Genomic DNA, 23,763 nt, shown 5'->3' with positions numbered 1-23,763 from the left:
CTAGCTTAATCCCCACCAACACACGCAAGAGAGAGAGAATAATAATAATAATTCAAGAGCAGTTAAATTGATAAATAATAGAAAGAATAAGGTATTTTCTTTCTGCTGCAATGAAAAAAATGTTAAAGCAATGAATTTAAGTAGAATTAATATTTCAAAAATTAGTATTAGTTTCAGTGGTGGCATATCAGAATTGCAAATAAATGTGTGGTTTACCTTCCCCATTTGAAGTCAAATGACACAAATTAAAAGGCTAAAAGGATAAAATATCTTTAAAATTTTAAAAATTATTTCAACTCACACTAAGTGATGGAGTTAGGACGATTGTTCACATATACAAGAAGAGAGTGATATAGAGGAAGTAGTAACATAGGTTGAATATTTTGTAGCTGAGATGAGAAGAAAATGAAAAGCTCACTGGTGGCCACTGTCACTGTCCTTATCCATCTCCTCAGCATCCTCAAACCGGTGATCATTGATTTGAAGCTGCAGTCAGTATTTAAAAAACGGTTAACGCTTTGTAAAAATGTTGCCATTTGAAATGTAAAAGAAGCTATGCATGCCAAAATTGGGTAGGAAAATACAAAATTTTTATTTGGAATAAATATATACATGAAACTCTGGGTCTCGGCAATCTTGAAGTAAAATATTGAGATCGAAAGAGAGCAATTGAGTTGGAGGACAGAATTTAGATGCTGTCTACACCATTTTTAAGTGGATTCAGCTTTCTAAGATTTCTTTCTGTTTTGAGCCTCTTCAATTAAAAACAATCTTTAAGGGAAATTTGTATGCCATATACAATAAAGAGAGTTCATACTTTTCATCAAAAATATTGTTCCTGGTAAGTAGTCTTCACCTAAGAATTTTGACCGTCACACAAATCTATAAATTAAGATAAACTCCAGTATCTCGGATAAAGATAAGAATAAGTTCTCCTTCCATGTTAGAGAAGTAAGAGATATAACACTCCTATTTTAATACAACTTGGCACCCCTATAAAGAGGGCGTTCGGGTTAATAGAAAAGGTGCGACACAAATCCCTAAGAAAATCCTTTCGCCTTCTTTCCACCCTCCTGATCTAGCACTGACTTGATCGTCAGAAGTTTTTAGGCCGATACCACACCGGTACCCCTCGATCACCTCTCTTCCTTTTTCAAGTACGACGTCGCTTCGGGTCGCCGCGGAATCCTCCATCATCAATTGGCGCCGTCTGTGGGAAACGATATTAGTTTTCTAGAAAAACAATGGTTCAATTGCGATCCGGAGTCCATATTGGAGAAGAAAGTCAACACCCCTCGCGTCTTGATGGTGGAGGACACCATCAGCCTGAAGGCGTAAATCAATCACAACATGATGATGGTAGCCACCATCAACCTGAAGGCGGAAATCAGTCGCAACATGGTAATGACAGCAACCATCATCAGCATAATGGTGGGAACCAGTCGCGTCATGACAGTGATAATCAATTACACCATGACGACAACCAACCCCGTCTCGGGGATGACCGGCCTTGCGCAACTCAGTCTCACATAAGGAGAGAGCACGCATCCCACCATGAGAGTGCACCAAGGCGTGCTCCAAAAAAGGGGGAGCGTGTCGCAGCGTTGGAACAACATGTTCAGAACCTTAATCAAGGTATGAACCAGTTGGTCCAACAAAATGCAGCAATCATACGACACTTAGCTATCCATGCAACACCCGTGGAAGTTAACGATGATAATGACAGAGTAGAGCACAGCCAAGCGGGAGGTCGACGAAGAAACATGCGCGCTTCCACGCCTCATTCTCGACAATAGGATATGTCCGATGCAGGAGAACGCAAGCCTCGTTCTCAGTGACGAGATGTATCTGATGCCGGAGAACGCACCGAAGCTACCCACGTTGATCAGCTGATCCAGGATCTCAAATAAAAAGTGGAAGGGATGGCCCAAGTCTTGAAAGGAAAAGGTCCTGCCACAGTTGATGACCTTGTTCAAAAGACGGATCTACCTTTTAATCCTCGAGTTATGACTCTCCCAAGGAACTTCAAGTTGCCCCATCTTAAGAGTTTCGACAGAACCCGCGATCCCCTGAACCACTTGGAAACTTTCAAATCACTGATGAGCTTGCAAGTTGTCCCAGATGAGATCATGTGCAGGGCGTTCCCTACCACCCTCAAAGGATCAGCCCGTGTCTAGTTTAATAAATTGAAGCCGGGATCTTTTAGCAATTTTGATGAACTTAGTAAGCAGTTCATAGGGCATTTTATTGCAGGGAGACGACACCGAAAACCAGCTACCTATTTGCTGAATGTTAAGCAAGACAAAAGGGAGGCATTGCGTGATTATATTGGCCGATTTAACACGGAGATGTTGCAAGTCGATGAGGTGGAAGATAAGGTTGCCCTTACAGCCTTCATGGGAGGATTACAATCCTTTAAATTCCTTCTTTCTTTATTCAAGGACCCACCAAGCAGTATGGCAGAATTATTTATTAAGGCCCAAAAACATATGAATGCTAAAGATACTATGAATTCTAGAAAGGGCAAGAGAGTCGACGACAAAAAAGGAGACAAGAAGAGGTTAGCTTCTAGCTCCAAAGACACAAGAGACTCCAAAGTTTAGAAAGCCTACCAATGATAGGTCCCCCGAGAGTCCCTAGGAGGCGAGATAGCTACACCAACTTCACTCCCTTGAACACCCCTATTAGTCAAATCCTAATGCAGATCTAAGACGACCACACCTTGAAGTTGCCCCCTAAGTTAAAGTCAGATCCGACAAGAAGGTCTAAAGACAAGTATTGCCAGTTCCATATAGACCATGGGCACAATACTGATGATTGCTTCGACTTGAAAAGCCAGATAGAGAGCCTAATTCGTCAGGGGAAATTATACGGGTACAGAAGGGTACGGTTCAACCTACCCGAGATAATAGAGAAAACAACCCTCCTGGCCACCCACTGGGGGAAATAAGGGTGATCTCGGGACAACTCGCAAGTGGGGAGAGTCAAGCTTGGCACGAAAAGCCTACGTCAGGAGAGCCTGAAGCTCCATAGGAGTCTATGAAGTTAGGATATACAAACCCCAAACAAAATTCCCACAAACGGTGCCAACTGATAATGCAGGATTCCGCGGCGACCCAAAGCAACGTTGTACTTGAAAAATGAAGAAAAAGGTGATCGAGGGGTACCGGCCTAAGAGCCTCCGATGATCAAGTCAGTGCTAGAGCAAAAGGGTGGAAAGAAGTTGAAAGGACTTTATTAGAGATTTGAGTCGTACCTTTTCTATTGACCCAAACACCCTCTTTATAGGGGTGCCAAGTTGCATTAAAATAGGAATGTTATGCCTCTTACTTCTCCAACACGAAAGGGGAACTTATTCTTATCTTTATCCGAGATACTGGAGTTTTATCTTGATTTATAGATTTGTGTGACGATCAAAATTCCTGGGTGAAGACTCTTTATCAATTGCCCCCCATGCTCGCGTTTGTATGTCAAATGTAGAGAATGTAAATATTTATTTCTTGAGTTATTCTTCACCCTGACATATTTATTTACTGGGTCAATCAATAGAGACAGCATATATATATTTTATTTATTGAATGAATACACATGGGCTGACGTAGCTCACATGGTTAAAGCCTCATCACTATGATGCCAGAGGTCTTGGGTTCAAACCCACCCTCAAGCACCAAAATCTTCTTTTTAATTAAAGGAGGAATCTAACAGGAGGAGGCTGCCACGTGGCAGCTGGCGGCATTGTATGTTGAATGCTGAAGAATCACCTTCAGCATTGGCAGAATCACTCTGCAGCATCAATTAAGTACAGTAGCAGTAGGCTGCATCAAATAAGCATCAATACAACAGCAGTAGGCAGCATCAAATAAAGTAATAGGAAATAAGGTAGCTCGGAATCAAATTAAGTAGATAGTTGAAGAAATGCTTTAAAAGCAGCAGCGCTGAATAATCGGAATCAAATTAAGTAGATAGAAATGCTTCAAAAGCAGAAGAATCATTAACAATGGCAGGCATGCTTCAAAAGTATTCAATGCATGCCTTCATTGTTTTATTTTTTTCGAAATCACCTATTCTCCTTACTTAAGGAGCGTGAAGGAAGAACATCATGCTACCTTCATAATCCTAAAAATAAACTTTCTTTTTCTCACATTGTTCTTCTCTTTGTGATAGACACGGTCAATGTAAACATGGGAGACAACGTTTAGTCTTCAATTTCGGAATCTAATCTGATAAGTTTCCGATTTTTGTACTACATTCCTTCTTGTATTTATATGCGGGCTCCCCTTCCCCATAAAAGAGCTTCCGAGGCTCCAAATGGTGAACTTTGTCTCTTTGAGTGTGCCTTTCTTGTTGGGTTACGCCTACCTTTTATTAAGGAATTTTTCTCCTTCCTCCGTATTACACCCGGACAACTCACCCCAAATGCCTGGAAGGTTTTAATAGGGTGTTTTGTCCTATGGAAAGCGTGTGGTAACCCTCCTTAAGTATTAGCGAGGTCTTGCTCTAATATATTCCAAAGAGGGTAGATCGATGGTGGTGGAACCTGACCAGCTGATGTGAGTGTCCCTTAATTGAGGGACTATCCAAATCCAATTCGGAGTGGAGAAGTCGATTCTTCTTTGTCTAAGGAAGGAACTGGGAATTTTCTTACCAAGATACCCGTACCTAACTTGGGTTCAATTAGAGCTCAACGGTGAGTTACTTATGCATGCACGTTTTATTACATGGTAGATGACATTTACTTCTTTTTGCAGGTTTACGCCCAATGTCTACTCCACCTGAAGTAAAGGAAAATATAGACATAACCACTCCTTATTCGTCAAGGTCTTTTTCCTCTTTGGTAACCCCACTCTCACTCTTCTCTGCTGGAGGGATTAGGGACTTCTTCTTGTCAATCCTCACTTGTATGACTCTCGTTGTTTTCTTTTCTTTGAAAGACTAACTTCACTTTTCCTCACTTAGATTCACTCACCATGTCGTTGGCGCGGAGATTTGGGAAGGACATTCTTGCCCAGATTCAGGAAGAGCGTTCTAAAAGCAAAGCCTCGGCACAGGGCTCCGATTCAACCCTGTCAACGAGAAGATTTGGGAATGACGTTCTTTCCCAGGATCAGGAGGAGCGTCCTAAGGAGAAGACTTCGCCTCCTCGATATCCCAAGAGAACTCGACCACTCCAATATCAAGGGAACCCCTATCCGACTGACGACTCGTCTCCCTTCGCAGTTGCTCGCGACCAGATCTTCGAGATGGGAATGCACCTCCCTCCAAATGCATTTACCCATCAACCTGGCGCATCCGTTGTGAATGATGTGATTTATGCACATGACATGATGGATCACATGCTAGTGCCTCCATGTGAATAATTTTACTTTTGCACGTAGATGGGGGCATACGCTAAAGAGCTATCTTGACTCGCCAAGCTCTCCGAGGATGGTACACTCACGCTGCACGCGGAACTGGCAGCTAAAAAGGAAACTCGCAAAGAGGTTGAAATCGATTGGGCTTTAGAGAGAGAGAGAGGCTCGAAAGGAGCTTCCTTGGTAGACTAGCCATTACAAAATCTTCCGCCGTGGAGGAGTACAAGGCCTCCTCTAAATTTGACCTGAACAACGCAAATTGGTTTTCTGATGGATTTGACAAGTTTAGACACCAAGCCATGGCCGCCAATGAAGACCTGGATTTCTAGCATTTTCGGCTAATTGCTCCTGGAGATCAGAGTCAAGGAGGATCCCGCCAAGGTAGACCGCGCCAGGAAGGACCAAGAGAGGGAGGACCGAGCCAGGAAGGATCAAACCAGGGAGACCCAAGCCAATAGGATCAAGCCAGGGAGACCTAAGCCGGTGGACATTATCTATTATGTTTTGAATTTGTGATTGTTGTTATTGCATTTCCTTTTTAACAATGTTTGTTACTGTTTTGAGTATGACTTTGAAGTTTCTTCAACTTGGGTGATGCTATTATTTGTTCTTTTTTGAACTCCATCAGCCCGCCTCCTCTTCTTAACCCTTTTAGTGCAGGTCATTTGAGTACAACCCCGTATAGTACAAGGATAAGGATTATGGGATTCATTCATCCCGAGTCCTTAAGTGCAGAGCACCTTTCATTTCATGCCAATCCCTTGTAATACAGAGACGTGAATTACAGGATTCCTTTAGCCCGAGCCCTTATTAATACAGGGCGCTTTGATGTGAATCCCTTATAGTACAGGGACGTGAATTACGGGATTCATTCAACCCGGGCCCTTATAGTACGGGGCACTTTAATGTTAATTCCTTGTAGTACGAGGACAACTTTATATCAATAGGATAGACCGAAATAAATATATATAAACTAGCATAGTCGGTGTGATAAAAATGGATTTTATTAAGAGTCGAACAGAAGATTACTAAGGTAACGAATCAAAATAATCTAAGCGACACGATACTAAAACGAAACTAGAAGTAACACCAACTAGAAGTAGCACCAGACAATAGGAAACTAAGGGCAAGTACTAATTTTTAATTCTACTGATAGTACTTTCTCAAGTGCTAAACATTCCACGGATGGCAAAGTTGCCTTCCTCCTAATGTTTCTAGCAAATAGGTGTCTTGTCTCTTCGTTTGAACAACCCTATAAGGGTCTTCTCAGTTGGGAGCGAGCTTACCCTCGTTCAGTTCCTTGGTGGCTTGGTTGACCCTACGTACGACAAGATCCCTGGGCTGGAACCTCCTTTCTTTCACCCGAGAGTTATAATATCGGGACATCGCTTGCTGGTATGCTGCCACCCTAACTTGGGCTTGCTCTCTTCTTTCTTCAATTAGATCCAAGTTAACTACCAGTTTTTCTTCATTCTGGAAGGGGTCATAGTTGGTGGTCCTGAAACTTGCCAAACCAATTTCCACTGGAATCACAGCTTCACTCTCAAAAGCTAGGAGAAAATGATTTCGCCTGTTGGGGTTTTTGAAGTGATTCTGTGTAATAAGGGTCATTTATCCCACATCGAAATCGGATGGGAAAGTGATTGGGTATAAATAGGTGGGTATGCAGCACTACCCAATAGTTAAAGCTTTTGGGTAAATGGGCAAGCGCCCACCCGTTACAATTGGTATCAGAGCCAAACCCAGTCCTTGATCCAGTGTCACGCCAAGCGCCCGGCTCGGAAGGCGTCCGGGTAGGCAGGGTGGCCCGAGCCGCACGAGGGCATTGCGAGTTTGGGTGGGGGAGAATGTAACAAGGGTCATTTGTCCCACATCGGAATCGGATGGGAAAGTGATTGGGTATAAATGGATAAGTATGCAGTATTACCCAATAGTTCGAGCTTTTGGGAAAATGGGCAAGCGCCCACCCGTTACATTCTGTAAGCCTACAACACACTTGAAAGTTCCTTTGGCCACAACCCCTTTGCCTTTTCCAGTCGCTTCTTAATTAAACTGAGTATTGTCTTATTGGCGATTTCGGCCTGCTGATGTCCAAGAGAAAAATAGTGATTTCTTATTCCTAGCTGAGAACAGAAATCGTTGAAAACAGTGCTATCAAATTGTTTCCCGTTGTCTGAAACAATAACATAGGGAACACCGAACCTGCATATTATCGATGTCCACGTGAAATCCTTGACATTGTTTGCTGTGATCGTGGCTGGTGGTTGGGCTTCCACCCATTTGGTCAAATAGTCGATAGCCACGACAACATGCTTGGTTTGCCCTTTTCCCGTGGCTAAGGGGCAATCAAGTCCATTCCCCATTGGGCAAAAGGCCATGGGTTAGACATCGGTACTAGCTCCCCTGAGGGTTGTCTAGGGACGTTGGCAAGCCGTTGACATTTATCACACTTTCGCACGTATTCCAAAGCATCCCTCTACATGGTAGGCCAATAATAGCCCTTACGGATTGCCTTGTTAGCCAAGGATCTGCCCCCTGCATGATTTCCGCAAACTCCTTCATGTATCTCTTTCATAATATAACGAGCTTCTTCAATTGACACACAACGTAGAAAGGGCAAAGAAAATCCCCTTTTGTAGAGAACTCCATTGACGAACGTATACCTAGGCACTCGGATCCTTACCTTCCGAGCTTCCACAAGGTTTTGTGGTAGTTCCTCGTCCATGATGTACTTAACTATTGAGTTTGCCCACTCTAAACCTGGTTCCAATTGGTTTACTTCCTTGCATTCTTTGGATATACTTGGCTCTTCCAAGTACTCAAGTGGTATAGCCTTAGTATTCTCAAGCTCCACTGCAGTTGCTAGTCGAGCTAATGCGTGTGCATTCTCGTTCTCCATTCTGGATATTTGGTGGATTATGAACTTCTTGAAACAACCAATTAGGCCTCTTACCTTCTGCAAATACAATTTCATTTTGTCATCTTTGGCTTCATACTCTTCACGAACTTGCCCTGCAACCAACTGAGAATCAATAAACACCTTCAATTGTTGCACTCTGAGAGCTTCTGCTAGCTTCAATCCTGCTATCAAAGCCTCATACTCTGCTTCCTTATTGGTAGTCTTGAATCCAAATCGAAGTGCATACTTCAGATTCTCTCCCTTTAGCGATATAATCACCAATCCTGCCCCACGAGCTCGAGCATTCGATGACCTGTCAATATAAAGTGACCAAGTATCCCCCAACTGGGTTTGATTCTCAGGATCCATTTAAGAGGGTTATGACCCCATCTTCTTCCAGAGAGAAAGAAAGCTCTGCCACAAAATCAACAAGTGCCTGGCCTTTTATTGCTACCCTTGGCTTGTATTGGATGTCGAACTCACCGAGTTCTACTGACCACTTCGTGAGGCGTCCTGATGTCTCTGGCTTGTAGAGGACCTACCTTAGTGGTTGATCTGTCAGTACTATTATGGTGTGCGCTTGGAAGTATGGTCTGAGTTTCCTTGTCGCCACAACCAATGCAAATACTAGTTTTTCTATCGCCAGGTACTTTTCTTCTGCTCCCCGAAGTACTCGACTAGTATAATACACCGGCTTTTGAATACCGCTCTCTTCTCTGACCAATGCTGAGCTTACCGCCGCAGGGAAACTGCTAGGTAAAGGAACAATTCTTCTCCAAGAATTGCTCAGGACAACAACGGTGGTGAGTTGAGATAGTTTTTGAGCCCAATGAACGCCTGCTCGCATTCTGGGGTCCACTCGAAGGTTTTCTTTAGTATCTTAAAGAAAGGAAGGCACTTGTCGATGGCTCAGGAGATTAACCTGTTCAATACTACAACCTTTCCTGCTAGCCTCTGGACCTCTTTGGTTAATTTAGGTGATCTTATATCCAGTATTGCTCGAATCTTCTCAGGGTTTGCTTCGATTCCTCTTTGACTTGCCATATACCCCAGAAATTTTCTCGAGGATACCCCAAAGGCGCACTTGCTTGGATTCAAGTTCAACCGCACCTTATGTGCCCTAAGCACAACAAAAGACTCCCATAAAATCAGCCAAGTGGTCCTTAGCCTTAAGGCTCTTTACTAACATGTCATCCATATACACTTCCATGTTTCTCCTTATCTGTTGCTTGAACATTGTGTTGACCAATCTCTGATAGGTGGCGCCAGCATTCTTCAACCCGAACGGCATCACCTTGTAGCAATACAGACCTCTATCAATGATAAAAGAAGTTTTTCACTGTCAGGAGCAAACATGGGGATCTGATTGTATCCAGAGTAAGCATCCATGGAAACTTAGCAACTCATGTCCTGTTGTTCCTTCAACCAACATGTCGATTTTTGGCAAAGGAAAACTATCCTTTGGGCAGCTTTATTTAGATCTGTGGAATCAACACAAAGCCTCCATTTGCCATTTGCCTTCTTAACCAAAGACCACATTTGACAGCCAATGGGGGTATTGTACCTCACGGATAAAGTCGGCCTTCAGGAGCTCCTCGACCTCCTGAGGTTCCTCTCTGGGGAAAACTCTCGTCTTTTCTGTCTGACCAGTTTGAAGGACGGATCCTCATTGAGCCGATGCTGTATAATAGAGAGGGGTCGATGTCAGGCATGTAGGCATGTCATCATGTGTCCATGCAAACACATCTTTATTGCTTCTGAGGAGTTGAACAAGTGAATCCCAGATGAGTGGGTTGAGTAGTGACCCTATACTCACCTTTTTCCCGGTTCTTTCTTCATCCAAATCTATCTCCACGAGGTCTTCTACTGGTTCTGCCTTTTGAGTGGTTCCTTCTCAACTAACCCTTCTGGTATCTCAATGGTTAATGCTTCTTGCAACTTTTTTGTTTTTAAAGCGGCGGCGTAGCACTCCCTCGCTGTTATTTGGTCACCTCGTAACTCACCAATGTCTTACTCTGTAGCAAAGCGCATCAATAAATGGTATGTGAAAGTGATGGCCCTCATAGTATTTAGGGTCGTTCTCCCTAAGATTACATTGTAAGTAGACGGACAACCACCACTAGAAAATCCACCATTACAGATGCTTGCTTTGGACTGGTCCCGGCTGTCAATGGAAGTGTAACCACTCCTAAGGGAAAAACTTTTTCTCCAGAAAAACCAATGAGGGGGGATTTTGTTGGCCTTAACCTTCCCCAGCCAATACACATTTTGTCAAAAGCATCAATAAATAACAAGTCAGCCGAGCTACCATTGTCGATTAGTACTCAATGGATTGTGTAGTTGCCTGAAAGGTTTTAATAAGGTGTCTTGTCCGGGTGTAATACGGGTGTAATACAGAGGAATGAGAAAAATTCCCTAATAAAAGGGGGAAAAAGTAGGCGTATACAGCAAGAAAGGCACACTGAAAGAGACAAAGTTCACCATTTAGAGCCTCTGAAGCTCTTTCAGGGGAAAGGGAGCCTGGATATAAACACAACAAGGAATGGAGTACAAAAATCGAAAATTTATCAGATCAGATTCTGAAATTGAAGATTGAACGTTGTTTCCCATGTTTACATTGACAGTGCCCATCACAAAGAGAAGAACAGTGTGAGAGAAAGAAAGTTTACCTTTAGGATTATTAAGGTAGCAGGATGTTCTTCCTTCTCCTTAAATAAGGAGAATAGGTAATTTCGAAAAATAAATAAAATAATGAAGGCGTGCATTGAATACTTTTGAATCATGTCTGCCACTGTCAGTGATTCTTCTGCTTTTAAAGCATTTCTATCTACTTAATTTGATTCCGATTCTTCGGCTCTGCTGCTTTTAAAGCATTTCTTCAAATATCTACTTAATTTGATTCCGAGCTACTTTCTTCAACTATCTACTTAATTTCATTCCGAACTACCTTCTTTCCTACTACTTTATTTAATGATGCCTACTGCTGTTGCAGAGTGATTCTGCCAATGTTGTACTGTCAATGCTGAAGGTGATTCTTCAGCATTCAACATACAATGCTGCCAGCTGCCAAGTGGCAGCCAACTTCGCCTGCCATGTGGCAGCCTCTACCGCTGCCGCGTGAAGGCCTCCGCCGCTACCGCGTGGTGGCCCACCTTCGCCTACTGCGTATCAGCCTCCGCCGCTGTCGCGAGGCGGCCTCCTCCTATTAAATTCCTCCTTTAATTAAAAATAAGATTTTGGTGCTTATGAGTAGGTTTGAACCCAAGACCTCTGGCATCATAGTGATGAGGCATTAACCATGTGGGTTACATGAGCCCATGTGTATTCATTCAGCAAATAAAATATATATATATTCTCTACTGATTCACCCAATAAATAAATATGTCAGGGTGAAGAATAACTCAAGAAATAAATATTTACATTCTATACGTTCGACATACAAACACGAGAATGGGGGGCAACTGATAAGGAGTCTTCACCCAGGAATTTTGACAGTCACACAAATCTATAAATCAAGATAAACTCCAGTACCTCGGATAAAGATAAGAATAAGTTCCCCTTCTGTGTTGGAGAAGTAAGAGTTATAACACTCCTATTTTAATGCAACTTGGCACCCTGTAAAGAGGACGTTCGGGTCAACAAAAAAGGTACGACACAAATCCCTAAGAAAGTCCTTTCACCTTCTTTCCACCCTCCTAATCTAGCACTGACTTGATCGTCGGAGGCTCCTAGGCCGGTACCCCTCGATCACCTTTCTCTTCCTTTTTTAGGTACGACGTCGCTTCGGGTTGCCGCGAAATCCTGCATCATCAGTTCCCAATCTGTTTTTGCATATTGTCAAATGCTTGTTCTACCTTAAGTATCCATTCCCTACTGAGAAAAGGAAAAAAAAAAAAAAAAGAAAGTTTCCATATCCATTTATATATATATATATATATATATATATATATATATATATATATATTTCTCTTTTTTATACAAGGATACAATCTTTTTAGGTCTTTATTCTGTTTCCCTTTGTAACTTCTTAGATCAATCATTCTACATTTTTTCATATATCTCATTTTCAAGGTTGATTAGAAGTATTATCTGCACTTTTTTAAATATATGAATATATGATTTTGCATCTTCTTTCATTACCAAAAACATTACTAGTTTTCCTTCAATCCTGCAATATAGATACACGAGTAAGATTCAACACTATCTTAGTTCCATAAGAGATGACATGACATGACCTGACCCTTACAAGAATTCCAAGTATTGAGTAAATTGGACAACAACAGGCATACCTCAAGCACATTTCGAGCAAGGTCATCCCCGTTTGAATATCCAATTGAACTCGTAGGATTTTGAGAGAGATGCCATTCAGAGTCATCTCCATCTAGAGATGCCATCATGTTACAAATCATATTCTGGGTGAAGATAAAATAATTTTGATTTAAAAAAGCATCATCAATCAAAATTGTACCCAAGTCCTCATGTTCCATTTGATCAGCACTAAAAATCCAATTATGCTCTTCTTCTTCCTCTGCAGAAAACATAAACAAAATGGTTAAATTGGTTGGCATATCAGGGTTTATTTAGTCAATACAGTATTGATAATATTTCCACAATGATCTTTGCCTCGTTGCAGGAAATTTGGTACTCACCCTCAATGGGCTCAGGATTTAGCTCAGCGCATCTGCAGAATATCTCAAACAGTGTGTCCACTGTTCAAAAACAAGGATAAAATTAAGCATCAAGACACCAGCAATGACTGTAATATATGATGCATGAAAAGATGCCACAAACACAAATATACAATAGCTTAAAAGTAGAATAGTAGAATACATTGACTAGGGTCTGATGGCACAATCCTCATCTCCTTGATCTTTGATAAGTCTAATGTTTCACTACATTCTGAATCTGAGCCATCCATATCATTGTCCTCAGCTTCAGTATCAATCTTCAAACCAAAAGAAAAAATCACTAATTTTATGCACCAAAAAATATAAATTTGCAAATGAAGAACGAAAATTAGATACAAAAGTGGGCTAGCAGTGCATTAGCAGAGGGCAAAATATTTTACGAAAGTGGAACCAAGGGACAGAGGGTAAGAGACAAAGAAGCCCAAAAGTTACAAGGGATGAAGTAATTAGAAATGATTTTAAAAAATTAGATATAATAGGAGACACGACTTGTAATAAAAAGGAATGGAAAAGAGAAGTCAAATAGCCGACCTCATTCATATGTAATGAAGGCAAAGATGATGGTGATTTATATATTTTGCATGCATTAAGATTACCATTGCTCAAGAAAAAGTAATAAACTTTCAATTGTTGATAATTTGATTAGTGGATAGTGTTTTTTGAGAAATTGGTGAATTGTGTTAAGGCAGTGAGGATAGTGGATCACTTGGTGATAGTGCCCATCTGTTGATTAATAATTCCATCTTTTCTACTTACTCATATCATCTATCTTAATATTCTCCTTTCAGCTATATGAATGTGTTGTTCTTATTTGGTACTCAATTGTCACATAGAGCGCCAGTAGTTTGTCTCCTTTTTTACACCCTTCTCCAATCTTATTTATTAAATCATATATCTAAGACTATCTCTCCATCTTGTTGTATTACAGACCCTAAGTATAAAAAAAAACTATTAGCGAATAACGACACTTTGGTCTTGACTTGTGATAGTCATATTGTCATCATCTACTACTTTATCAAGCTTACATGCCATGTATTATGTCTTACTATTGCCAAGGCTTCCTTAGAAGTATCCAATAGAACTATGTCATCAACAAACAACATATATCATGAAATGCCTTTTTGATATCCTTCGTTATTTTACCTAAAATTACTGTAAATAAGCATGGACTTAACACTATGACTTAGTGTAATCCTATTTTTTATAGAGAAATCACAAGTCTCTCTCTATATAGTATGAACTCCAGTCTTTGTCTCATCCTTAATAAGATTTATAAGTTTCATACGAACTTTTTTCCCTTTGTTGAGCCCACCAAATTATGCACTCTATAATACACCTTCTCTAAGTATATCAAAACCATGTGTAAATCCTTTTGTTTGCTTCTACACTCTTTTATTAAATGTCAAGTAAACAGATGGCCTACGCTCTTCTATAGAATCATGGCTTGCAATACACACACACACACACATGATAGCAAATGAAGCTAAATGGTTGAAAGTTAAAACAAACTAAAAAGATTGAAGAATTCAATGTCAGTTGATCTGTCTCTCTCTGTGTTTTTTTTTTTTTAACTAAAAAATAAGTATTTTGAGATAGAGCCCATTAATTATTGGGTTTGAATCATTAATTTGGGGAGCACGTGTATCTGTGTTACCTGGACTTGCCAGAACCGGTGAGGGTGTCCGTGTCGACACGACACAACGCGGACTCGGGATATGTGTTGGACCTTGTACAGTGCAGATTGGACTCGGTCGTTGAATAAAACCCCTGTTTTGGTTGGTGGGTAATGGAGGTTAGTTCACCGTCGATTTAGGAAGAGATACGTTGTGGTTGAAGGAAGAAGACAACTGTTTGGAGCGTATTTTTCACGCTCTTTTAACTTTACGCGTTTTTACTCTTTTCCACGCATGACACACTAAACCAATAACTTTTTAGAAGCGGTAATTAGGAAAAAGGGCAAGGAAAGGAAAGGAAGAAACCAACGGTATTTAGGAAGAAGGGCAAGGAATGGAAAGGAATGGTTTGATAAAGAAATAATGTAAAAAATAGAAACAAAAAATATTAGTCTTATTTCTTACTCCTTATATATATAAAAAAGGCAAAGAAAGGAAGGGTTGGATAAAGAAAAAAAAAAAAAAAATTACCATTCTTACTGCTTATATATATAGAGAGAGAAACTACAGTACTACGTAGTGTGTGTGTGTGTATATATATATATATATTTACTTATCTATTATGGGTTAGTGGGTTACAGCTGGTAACCCACTAACCACAAACGAGAGAACTCAAAAGTCAGATGCCTAAAAACTAGTAATATATATAATAATTATATAGTTTTAAACTTTTAGTAGTGTGCGTGTGTGTGTGTATATATATACTTGTATATTATGGGTTAGTGGTAACCCACTAACCCCAAACGAGAGAACTCAAAAGTCAAAAGTCAAAAGTCAGATGCCTAAAAACTCGTCATTATAACCTACAATGTTGTAAAATATAGGATTGTGCACCACATATATGATATATCTATATAACCTCTGTGCACCACATATATCCAAAAAAAAAAAGTAAAAAATAGTACTTCACCTTTTTCACTATACTTTGTTTTTGCCTCTTCTACGTCTAACCTTTCTTGTGTTCTCCGTCTCTTCTACTCTTGCAAGCTTGCCTCTCTTGTCTAATCTAGTTGTAATGGCCCCAAAAAAGAGAACTTCCAAGAAAAGAGAAGAGAGATACATGAATGATATGTTTTCAAGGATTGCTTGGGAGGCATCCACTTTTGTAGAGAGTAACAAAAAGGCCACAATCACTGCAAGAGAGATCCAATTTGCAGTGTAATTGGTGATTCCCGGTGAGTTAGCCAAACATGCCATCTCTGAAGCTCTAACTTAGGCTCATTGATGGAAAGCTCCGTAAGTTCCCCAAGAGTATTACCATCAATATCAAACTTATCACCACCTATTAAACAAAATAAATTAAAAGTGATGTAAAAAAAAAAAATGCAGTAGAAGAATATCTATGAAAGTCCTGTTGAAGAGATTAAAATTTAAAAGTAGTTAGTTTATGAGCCTACACAAGTCGCAATACTTTGTTGGCTTGTATTCTTTTGTTTTTTCTTGACATGAGACGAAGGTTGCAATGTACAAAGACCAAATCCTTAGCTTTACTTGTAGTCAATCTGTTTCTTTTGATGCTTTGAATAAGAGAATATGTACTCTAATTTCTTTCGCAACAAGATGATGATGCGTTCTGCGAAAGCAACTTGAATGCTAAAACTTGTAACAATGGTGTTGAAGCACCGTGATTAGCCCACCATGAAATTGGTTCCTCATACAATTTTGCATCAATAACATGAGGTTCATTAAAGTAACCAGATCCACTTGAAAAAGCTCCATATTCGATATAAACTTTCCGAAGATCATCTTGATTGCTAAACAATCGTTTGAAACATTTGTTTATATTTAAAGAGACCTCTTGATCTTCATGTGGTGAGAGCCGTGGAACTCCATCACTTCCACCTCCAATCTAAGCTTCAGTGTAGTATTTAGGAACCAATGAATGAGCCATACAATACAATGGATTGTTGCTTTTATTCCATCTTGTCTCCAAATTTTTTTTTTTTAATAAGTAAAATATATTAACAAACGCGCTCAGAGGGGAGCGAACTCTTAACAAAGCAAACGAAATACGCAAAATGCGTCATTACAACGATAAGTCGTCAACAAAATCCAAAAAACTATCTATATATGGGCAATTTTTCCCATTAACCCAAGAATAAAGAGAATGCAAAAATATTCGCCTTGATAACCCACACCGGCGACTCCTGTCCTTCGAAAGATCTACTATTCCGCTCGTGCCACAACCCCCACCAAGTACAAAGAAATGTAACCCTCCACGCCTTCCTAACCCGACTTTCCACTCGTCTCCCTCTCTAAGCTTCTAACATATCCATCGTGTTACTTGACACTACCTATTCCACCCCAAAAACATTCCGAACCAAACTCCAAACATCTACTGCCACTCTACAATGCTACAAGAGATGATTAACCGACTCGCCCACCTTCTTACACATGCAACACCAATTAACTGTTATTTGGCATCTTTTTCTGAGATTATGCAGAGTAAAAATGCTGTCAAGCACCACTGTCCACGTGACAAAAGCCACCTTCAGTTGAACTGAAGTCCTCCATACAGCCTTCCAAGGAAACCGTTGCTTATCGAATTCGTAAGACTTTTATAAAAAAGCCTCACCTTAAATACCCCTCTAGAATCCCCCACCCACACCATCTCATCCCTTCCTTCCCCCTCTACCACTTGACTATAAATTAATCCCATTAATTCGGTAAACTCCAACAACTCTCAATCATTAAAATTTCTGCGAAATCTCACATCCCAACTAGCCCTCCCATTCTCTAACCTAAAATAATTTGCCACCACCGCATGCTTCTCCTCAACCATCCTATCCTACAAGCCAACGCCACATCCCCACACCAAAAATCCGTCCAAAACCTCAGATAACAACCATCCCTAACTCGAAACCGTATCCGCTTGGAGAATTCGTCCCACACCCTCCCAATACCTTTCCATGATGAAGTCGTCCCACCCATACCTGCTAATGAAGTCACACCTCTAGACACCCAACCTCCCTCCTCTTCCCCAAACCGACAAGCAATAACACGCCTCCAAAGCACGGGCCTTTCACACACAAATCTCCATAGCCATTTCCTTAACAGAGTTTTGTTAAACATTTCCAACCTACGAAGTCCCAAGCCTCCTCTTTGAATCGGGGTGCACACTTTCTCCCATTTCACAAGGTGGTACTTAAACTCCTCCCCTAACCCCGCCCCGGCGCAAGATTAGATAGGGTACTCTTCAGCAATGTAAGTTCACCCCCTTTCGACAAGTATTGCTTCTTCCACCCAGATAACCTCTTTTGAAAATGTTCCACCACTGGATCCCAAACAGTAACACTCCTCAAGGAAGCACCCAATGGCAGCCCCAAATAAGAAAAGGGAAAAGCCTCCACTCCGCAACCCAAAATAGCTACCAACTCATGAATATGATCCACATCCCCTACTGGAACAATCACACTCTTCCCAATATTAACCTTCAACCCCAACACCACTTGAAAACAGGCCAAAACACATCTCAAGTGTCTCACTTGATTCACACTTGCATCACAAAACACAATAGCGTCATCAGCAAACAGCAAGTGAGATGTAACAATCTGATTTGGCACACGGCCCTTCGCAAAACCTTGAATAAAGCCCAGAACCTCTACCCTTTTCATGAGTCTACTAAAGGCTTCCATTACACTAATGAATAGAAAAGGGGACAATGGGTCCCCTGACGTAAACCTCTCAAACTTGCAAAGAAGCCTGTTGGTGACCCATTCATTAAGATAGAAAATCGAGCAGTCGAAATACATTGATGAATCCACCCCTTCCATTTGGTGCCAAACCCCATCCTCTCCAACACATAAAATAAGAACACCCAATTCACGAACCTATATTGTGCAGCATTATAGGTTATAATGACTAGTTTTTAGGCATCTGACTTTTGAGTTCTCTCATTTGGGGTTAGTGGATTACCAGTTGTAACCCACTAACCCATAATATATAAGTAAATATATAGATATATATACACACACACTACTAAAAGTTTAAAACTATATAATTATTACATATATTACTAGTTTTTAGGCATCTGACTTTGGACTATTGAGTTCTCTCGTTTGGGGTTAGTGGGTTACCAGCAACAACCCACTAACCCATAATATGTAAGTAAATATATATATATACACCACTAAAAGTTTAAAACTATATAATTATTATATATATACTACGTAGTACTATAGTATTATATAAATATTATAAATATTCTATATATATATATATATATATATATAAGCAGTTAGAATGGTAAAAAAAATTTCCTTATCCAACCCTTCCTTTCTTTGCCTTTTTATATATATATATAAGGAGTAAGAAATAAGAATAATATTTTTTGTTTCTATTTTTTTACAGTATTTCTTTATCAAACACTTCCTTTCCTTTCCTTGCCATTTTTCCTAAATACTGCTTCTGAAAAGTTATTGGGTTAGTGTGCCATGCGTGGAAAAGAGTAAAAGCGCATAAAGTTAAAAGAGCGTGAATAACACGTTCCAAACAATTGTCTTCTTCCTTCGACCACAATGCATCTCTTCCTAAATCGACGGTGAACTAACCTCCATTACCGGCCAACCAAAACAAGGGTTTTCTTCAACTGTCGAGTCCGATCTGCACCATTCCGACGGATATCCTGAGTCCGTGTCCAAACCGTGTCGTGTCGACACGGACACCCTCGCCGATTTCCGCAAGTCCAGGTAACATAGCTTGGCACTTGGCAGTTGGTATTTGTAATCTGTTAGTCTATGACTTTATAATATGAATGATATAATTATGGTTTAAAGTTTAAAATCTTGAGTTAATTATGAAATTCTAAAGTCCTAAGACTCCTAACATCTCTGTCTTTATACAATTCTACTCAACAATTTTGCATTTGTTTATTTACTTTTTATTTTTTCATAAGTTCAATAGTTTATAACAATATGTCAGTATAACATAAATTTCAAATAATATTTTAGGTGCAAACTTTCGAAGTGCAGAGTGTGCAGGCTGTGGTGTTGTATGCTGTGTGACTGAAGAGTGAAGACTGAAATTCGAATCTATGTGGTGCAAGTGTGAGAATTCAGTCAATTGACTCAATTCAATTCACAATTTGGCTAATAAGCAATAACTCAATAAGGTACTTATTTAGTTATTTAAGTTCTTTAGTTATTTAACAATTATGAATTAACATTATCTCTTACTTATCTTGCTAGTTGCTGCCTCCTGCCTTATGCCATACTTAGTTGTCTATATGATTAGATCTATCAGACTACCACTAATATGATTTCCATTTTTCAATATTTGTATGCCATGTCCAAGTACCCGTGTCCGATTTTTGAACACTTTTATTCCGTATCCCCGTGTCCTATAATTTAATATATATCTGGATCCGACCTCTAGACACATACCAGTGTCCGACACCAGCACCCGAGTGTAGGTAACATAGTCCGTGCTTATAGTGTATTTGGGTACCATATACGGTGGAGTTATCTCTGAGAATAATGGTTCTAATGTTCTCCATCTAGAAATGTTTAAATTATTATAAGGTTGAAAAAAAAAATTAAATAAAAGAGCCAAATATTTCTGAAGGTTCAACTTTGAATTGTTGTGAATTTTTTATTTTTATTTTTTTTCTTTACACTGAAAGCCCCAATTTTAGCTCCAATATACAACATGTTTAGATCCACCTCAGAGTTGAGATGTAAAATTTGTTTCTTCACACAAGCACAAGGTAAACCAAATGTTGAAACAATCTCAGGTTGCACAATCATATATAAGTAGTAGAGAAACATACAATTTAGATGCATTTCTTTGGCTTTAGTTTTGAATATTGAAGTCAGGGTACATAGTATACCATTTGCCAGCTTTCACATTTCAATCAAATTAAATTGACCATTCAAAATAGTCCGCAGGATATATAAGAAATAATATCACGTGATAAGAAATTATTCAGTTAATGTTCATAATGGTACTAAATTATATAATTAATGTTTCAAAATCTTACATATATAAAAATATATAAATAATTTTGGGGTAAGCATTTCAAAATCTTATATTTATTTAAGAATAACAGTCAATTGGAAAAAGCTACTGAGGAAACGCTCTCACCATGAGAAGTCCCTTGCAGGGAGAGCCCCCCTTGACAGCATTACTCTGCTCAATTAATATTCAAACATTTTTTTTTCGATAAGATTGTATTAAAAGCGCCCAAAAGGGAACACATCCCACAAAAGAAACACAAGGCCAAATGGGGCCTCTAAGCACTCAAAAAGCCCAAAATATCAACAATTTCCTCCATAGATTTACAATTTCTCCCTAGAACCCAAAAAACAAAGGTGCTAGTAATGGAGATCTTAAGAGTCGCAATACGAGTCTCCTTCCCTTCAAAAGATCTCTTATTCCTCTCTAGCCATAAACACCACCAGACGCATAAGGACGCAACCCTCCAATAATCCCAAGCTTGGGCCCCCCACTGTACACCCTCTCCAAGCCTCCACCAAAGCTCTAGGGGACCTGGGCATGACCAAATGAATCCCAAACAGCCCCAAAAGTAAACCCCAATTATCCCGAATTATTGTTGTTCTTTATGCAATAAATATTATGGATTTATATCTGAATATAAGGAAACACATAAAAATATCTAATCAAAGCCCAATAGCTGGAGACAAAAAGGAAAAAAAAAAAAAAAAAAAACTATTAATTTATGCCACAAAACAACCAAACTACTTCAACATTGCAATCCATCTAGAAATAATCAATTCAAGAACATAAAAAATATCACAAAGCATCGATTATGTAAAACTAAATACCTGAGCATATATACAAGGAGATGAATAGGCCTCCGGGTCCCTCGACACAGCATGAAGCGACACCGACAAAAAATCAACTGCATAACCTTTCGCCCGGTCCACATCGCTTAACCACATCACTTGCCTTCCCAATTCACCATAACAAGTTCAGCAAGGTCACACAATAATACATACACGTGGTAAATACATATATATTTATAGAGAGAGAGAGAGTATACTTGGTGGAGATGTAGAGAGTGCCATGGGACTCAGGAGGGTGGTTGCCGAGAACAAGGGAGACGCAGGGCTGGACGTGCATGAGTTCCTCGCCGTTATCAGCGTCGAGGCGTGGTTCTCCGGCGCCGTCGCTGATTCTCTCCGTGAAGAACCTTAGCCCCGGCACCATTTTTCCGAAACCCTAATTCGGCTCTCTTCTTTTTGCTGCTCCGTTAAAACTAAAAGCTTGTTTAGGGTTCAGTCACTGTTTGGGTTCTAGGGTTTTTTTGAACAGGCGCGAATTAGAGATCTTGGATGATATGCTATTTGGTGGAGGTAACTGGTGGGCAATTGTACCATTTATTCAAAATCTAGTGCTGCGTAATCATCTATTTATACTCAATTATTGTTTTAAATTCATACAAATGATTCTTATTAAATTCTCCTCCACTTAAATTTGCAACCCCCGCGTTGTGGCTCAGGCCACACTACCTACTCGGAGTAGCTCACCCGAACACCTTTTGGGCCAGACACTTAGCGTGACACCGAATCAAAAACTAAATCTAACTCTGATACTAACTGTAACGAGTGGGCACTTATCCATTTATTCAAAAATTCAAATTATTAAGTAATACTGTATACCCACTCATTTTTATCCGATCATGTTTACATTCCAATCCAATGTAGGGTACATGACCCTTGCTACAGCCGCCCACTTTAATCAAAAGTTCAAAAGTGTTCTGATTTATTTTTTGAATAATGATTTAACAACTTATGAATTCAATTTATTACATTATATGATGGACCCTCATCCCCTCTAACAAAATTTGAGTTATTTAATTGGATCTCTGAGATAAGTCAATTTATGACATTACATGATGGACCCTCCTCCCCTCTAACATAATTTGAGTTGCAGTTTAATTGGATCTCTAAGGTCGTGTTTGGTAAAATTTTCAGTTTTGATTTTCTGTTGTAGTTTTTATATATTTTTTAAAATGGCAACAAAATTCGTTTGGCAACTCTATTTTAACTTTTCATATTTCAAAACTTTTGAAATTTTTTAAAAACTAGTTGTCATTTCCTTCACAATTTCCACAACTCTAAAATGAAGCTTTGGTTTTCAGGTTTGGTTTTCAAATAGTGTTATTTATTATTTTATTACTTTTCACAATTAGAAAAATGTCATTTTATTATTTTATTATTTTTCAATTATACTTGAATACTAAATAAATTAAAATATATATTTTGTTAGACTCGAATAATAAAATAAAAAATGTTATTTTATTATTTTTCAATTATACTCGAATAGTAAATAAAATTTAAAAATATATATTATTATACTCCAATAGTAAAATTAGAAATAGTATTTTATTATTTTATTAAACGGCTCTCCTATCATCAGGTCACCAACTTCCTTGACCTTCCGGCACTGGGCAGGCGTCAGGCCCCGTACATGGTCTTACGACTTTGCAAAGATCTATGTTTTTGGTAAACAATCCCTCAGGCCTGGTCACTGCGACCCCCTTTGTGAGGGGGCACCCCTTCTCCCGAAGTAATGGGATTATTTTGCCAAGTTCCTTAGAGAGAGTTGTCTCACGCCCCTAGGTATTCTCTACCTACCCACCTATGTTGGTTTCGGATACAGGTACCTTTTTGTTGAAGATCGTTCAAGCTTTTCCTGGAAGTATGGCATGGGTTACTTCAACGTCGTAGCGCCTAGTACTTGAACATTGGCTCGAGGCATTTTCTCTACCCCCTTCTTACCCTGAAAACGCAGGGTCGCCTTACGTCTTTGAACTAATAACTATTTTTCAGCTAACCTAGCTTCCTCCGTCCCTCGGGACCAACAAGGGGTAGTACAGGAATATTCACCTGTTGTCTATCGACTACGCCTTTAGGCCTGATCTTAGGTCTGACTCACCCTCCGTGGATGAACCTTGCGGAGGAACCTAAGCCGACATTCTCACTTCCGCTTCGTCCAATTTAAAAATACTCAGATAGTAAATAAAATAGTCTATTTTAAAAAAAAAAATTACCAAACATATTTTTTCTTTTCTCTTTTCAAAAATTCATCAGCAGATGTAAATTAAATGATAGCACACCTTTTCAAAACTTATCATTTTCACAAATTTGAAGTCAAAACAAAAAATGAAAACCACAGCTTTACCAAACAGT

At 39.6% G+C, this 23,763-nt stretch overlaps 1 protein-coding gene across 1 annotated transcript; it reads right to left on the bottom strand.

Annotated features, from left to right (window-relative positions):
- Window positions 1–106: 106 nt before the first annotated feature.
- On the bottom strand, window positions 107–21,933 carry LOC132271983 (chloride conductance regulatory protein ICln). The gene is made up of 7 exons (XM_059773503.1): window positions 21,612–21,933; window positions 21,394–21,517; window positions 13,081–13,195; window positions 12,900–12,959; window positions 12,719–12,778; window positions 12,540–12,631; window positions 107–486 (listed from the first exon to the last, which is right to left on the bottom strand). The coding sequence occupies exons 1-7, from the start codon at window positions 21,776–21,778 to the stop codon at window positions 415–417; spliced, it is 690 nt and encodes a 229-aa protein (XP_059629486.1). The 5' UTR covers window positions 21,779–21,933; the 3' UTR covers window positions 107–414.
- Window positions 21,934–23,763: the final 1,830 nt, after the last annotated feature.

This window comes from Cornus florida, unplaced genomic scaffold (genome assembly GCF_030987335.1).
Source record: "Cornus florida cultivar Cherokee Brave unplaced genomic scaffold, ASM3098733v1 CherokeeBrave_3.0.0_Hap2_Chr08, whole genome shotgun sequence".
NCBI classification, from domain to species: Eukaryota; Viridiplantae; Streptophyta; class Magnoliopsida; order Cornales; family Cornaceae; genus Cornus; species Cornus florida.
Note: the sequence above shows the minus strand (reverse complement) of the source record. Positions and strands in the feature narration are given on the sequence as shown.

Excerpts from the sequence above, each read along its gene's own strand:
- LOC132271983 (XM_059773503.1), bottom strand. The coding sequence starts at position 21,778 with ATGGTGCCGGGGCTAAGGTTCTTCACGGAGAGAATCAGCGACGGCGCC. Across the intron at positions 21,518-21,611 it reads ACTCTCTACATCTCCACCAA|GCAAGTGATGTGGTTAAGCG; the intron begins GTATACTCTCTC and ends TGAATTGGGAAG. Across the intron at positions 12,960-13,080 it reads GCCATCAGACCCTAGTCAAT|TGGACACACTGTTTGAGATA; the intron begins GTATTCTACTAT and ends GTTTTTGAACAG.